Source organism: Pinus tabuliformis, chromosome J, assembly GCF_031772625.1.
Source record: "Pinus tabuliformis cultivar Carrire ecotype Pingquan chromosome J, CPIR1, whole genome shotgun sequence".
Taxonomy (NCBI): Eukaryota; Viridiplantae; Streptophyta; class Pinopsida; order Pinales; family Pinaceae; genus Pinus; species Pinus tabuliformis.
In genome coordinates this window covers 980,639,431-980,642,403 of record NC_142295.1, presented here as the reverse complement: position 1 = coordinate 980,642,403, position 2,973 = coordinate 980,639,431, and the positions used below count along the sequence as shown (strand labels likewise).

At 40.5% G+C, this 2,973-nt stretch overlaps 1 protein-coding gene across 1 annotated transcript; it reads left to right on the top strand.

The window, feature by feature from the left end:
• Positions 1–241: 241 nt before the first annotated feature.
• Positions 242–2,415, top strand: LOC149230132 (uncharacterized). Its single transcript, XM_089378855.1, has 3 exons — positions 242–928; positions 1,097–1,269; positions 1,634–2,415. Exons 1-3 carry the CDS (start codon positions 257–259, stop codon positions 1,737–1,739), a joined length of 951 nt encoding a protein of 316 aa, XP_089234981.1. The 5' UTR covers positions 242–256; the 3' UTR covers positions 1,740–2,415.
• Positions 2,416–2,973: the final 558 nt, after the last annotated feature.

Below are 2,973 nucleotides of genomic sequence, written 5' to 3'. Positions count from 1 at the left end.
ACAAACACTCATACAAATCGTAGATTCTTCTTGAGCCGAGCGCTTGAATGATGCGTAACCAAGGGAATAACCCATACAAGGGGCTCAAAATGTAACACTTGCTAAAGCTCGTATAGCCAGTATAAGTCGGCGCATTACTCCAAACCTCCGTTCCACAACGACATGATACTTCAACAAAACGCCAAACCCCACTCATGGGGCCCGCCCTGTGTGATCCCTATATATCTACTCATTCTGTGCCGCTAAGTTCGTGAACATGGTACTTCTCTTAGGCGTTAATACCATGATGTTACTCTGCAGTTCTACTCATGGACTCAATTCCCTCTTTGGACTTCAAAAAGAATCAAAATTGAATTCGCGCAGATCTGTTCAACTGAACCAATTGCATGTTACCGGCAATGGCGATGTATCGAATGGCAGTTTAAGGAAACTGGGGTTAAGGTCGGGGTCTGGTACTTTGGAACCCTCGAGAAAGCTTTCTACAGAAAATTTTGTTAGCAATGTGGTAGTGGATGAGGCTCTGAAAGAGGAATTTCAGGTTTCTGATACTCAAATATCTATTGGGTTTCAAAGCACCGGAGACCCACAAAAGGAATGTCGAGGGAAAAACATAGCAGCAATTGAAGTCCATGCATGTGTAGGGTTTTTTGTCTCCGGAAGGAGGAATGGTGATTTGATGAGTGGTGCGATATTTGAAGGCACTCGAGTGGCTTTGGTGCGCGAGAGTGTTGTTGTTGGGTCGGGAACTGCGACAGGTTCCGTTAATGGAGGATTTGGAGGTGAAGGAGGAGGTGGAGGTGGGTACGGAGGCAAAGGAGATGGGTTCGGATCAGATTCCAATACTACAGATGCTTACTATAAGAAAATGCTGCAGGCAGATCCTGGCAACCCACTTCTGTTAACGAATTATGCAAGGTTCCTGCAGGAGGTTAGTATTGAGGAATCTGAACTGCGTTTATGCTGTTATATATAACTAATCATCTTAGTGTTGTTGATTGCATATCATCAATCTCTTAATATATATTAAAGGCACTCATTTTATAAAATGTATATTCTACATCACAATTTTTAATCCGTAGGCTTTTTGTGTATTTAGGTCCAGCATGATGTGGAAAAAGCTGAGGAATATTACACGAGGGCCATAGTAGCCAGTCCGGGTGATGGGGATGCCTTCTCTAGCTATGCCAATCTGATATGGGATGTTCATAAAGATGCACCTCGTGCACATTCTTACTTTGATCAAGCTGTTGATGCTGCTCCGGATGACTGGTGAGTATCTTTCCTATCTCCTGACTGGTTTTATCCAATTATGTATACATTTATGTGTAAGGTTTTATGCTCTCTCTTTAGCTTGTTACTTTCGTTGCATTTGATCCTACTTAGACATTGATGTTGAGATGATGCCTGCTATTTCCAGTCGTTCTAGTCCAAGTCTAGGGATGATGCTTAGATAGGATCTGGTATCGTTTGTTATTATGATGATTCTAAAACTTACAAATTTAATCATCTCAAGTCGGGTAAAACAGGAGGGAAACTTTACATCTCAAGTGGCTATAAAAGTGGATAGATTCAGGGATTTTAATATATGCAACCATTTAACTGATGATATCTCATTGTTTGCTCGATTCTGCAGCAATATTCTTGGATCCTATGCTAATTTCCTATGGGATGCAGAAGATGATGAAGAGGATCCGGCATCCCCTCTCCATTGTGGAACTGCGACTACTGTAGCTACCTAATCGCATCAGAGAGTTAGTGGCAGTTCGATTTATATGAACAGAGTCATCAAACTTGCCAGACCACTGTGATCTTGGCATTATCAGTACTGCAGCTCAGATTTTGGTAGTTAGAAGCGTAGATGATATTTAGCATGGTGCGTTTGAAGAAATTATTGTAAGTTAGAGATTCATGTAATTGGTATCGTTCTGCCCTGCAAAGCTTTAAGACATATCCTTTCTCTTTCTCTTGATCTATTTGGTGGTAGTGGTGCTTATGAACACATGGACTGCCCTGGTTAGAACTCGAGGTGGGGCTAACGAATGGAAGCCAAGGTGACAGGGCCTGAGTAAAATCAAGTGGTCATCTGAAGAAGATGGCAGCCAAGGTGACAGGGCCTGAGTAAAATCAAGTGGTCATATGTGGCTACAAATGCTCTCTCTGATGGCAGGTCACGTCCACTGAAATGCATCCTGGATGCCAATTCAGTGGAATGTACACGATCTTATTCAACAACCTATAGCAGCTGGTGCAGCCGTTTGACCTTATGTTTATATAGAAGCGTGGAGTTATATGCACTTAGGTTAGAACTTAAAAACACTTTGAAGTCATGATAACAACTCTATGACCCAAATGTGGAATTGTATTTTGGAAAAGAGCTTTTACATATGTTCGGCCGCCTTAAAGAAAAATAGGAAAGCACAAACTTTGAGTCGAAGATCAATGAACAAGAAATCATAAGAGTTGTTATTGAAATCACTTAAGGACATGCATTTATGGAACGCAATTGAACAGTTTCAACAATAAACTGCATTTTAATGTCCAAATCTTCGGAGCAATTTAAGATTAAAATAAAGCAAGACCCGCACTGGGATTTTTTTAAGAGTTAGGATGCCTTGTTATGGAAGTGTTTTCTTAATGATTTCGCTCAATTTCCATGATAAAGAGATGAGGAAGTAGCCATGAGTCTTTGGAATTTCAAATTTCTTATACCCGTTAAATAAAAATTGAGATGACGTTTTGGCATTTTTCATGCTTTTCATTTTACGTTCTACTTAAATTTGGGAGCGTTGACCTTCCCTTATCTAGAAACTCTCTTTGAACTACTCCTGCATCTCAACTTTCTTTAATCTCCCTTTTAGAGTGCTTTGTTTCTTTCTAAGTTAGCATATGTGTTTCACCATGTCTCCACTTCCTTTAATCTCCCTCTTAAAGTGCCTTGTTTCTTCCTAAGTTAACATTTGTGTTTCTCCATAG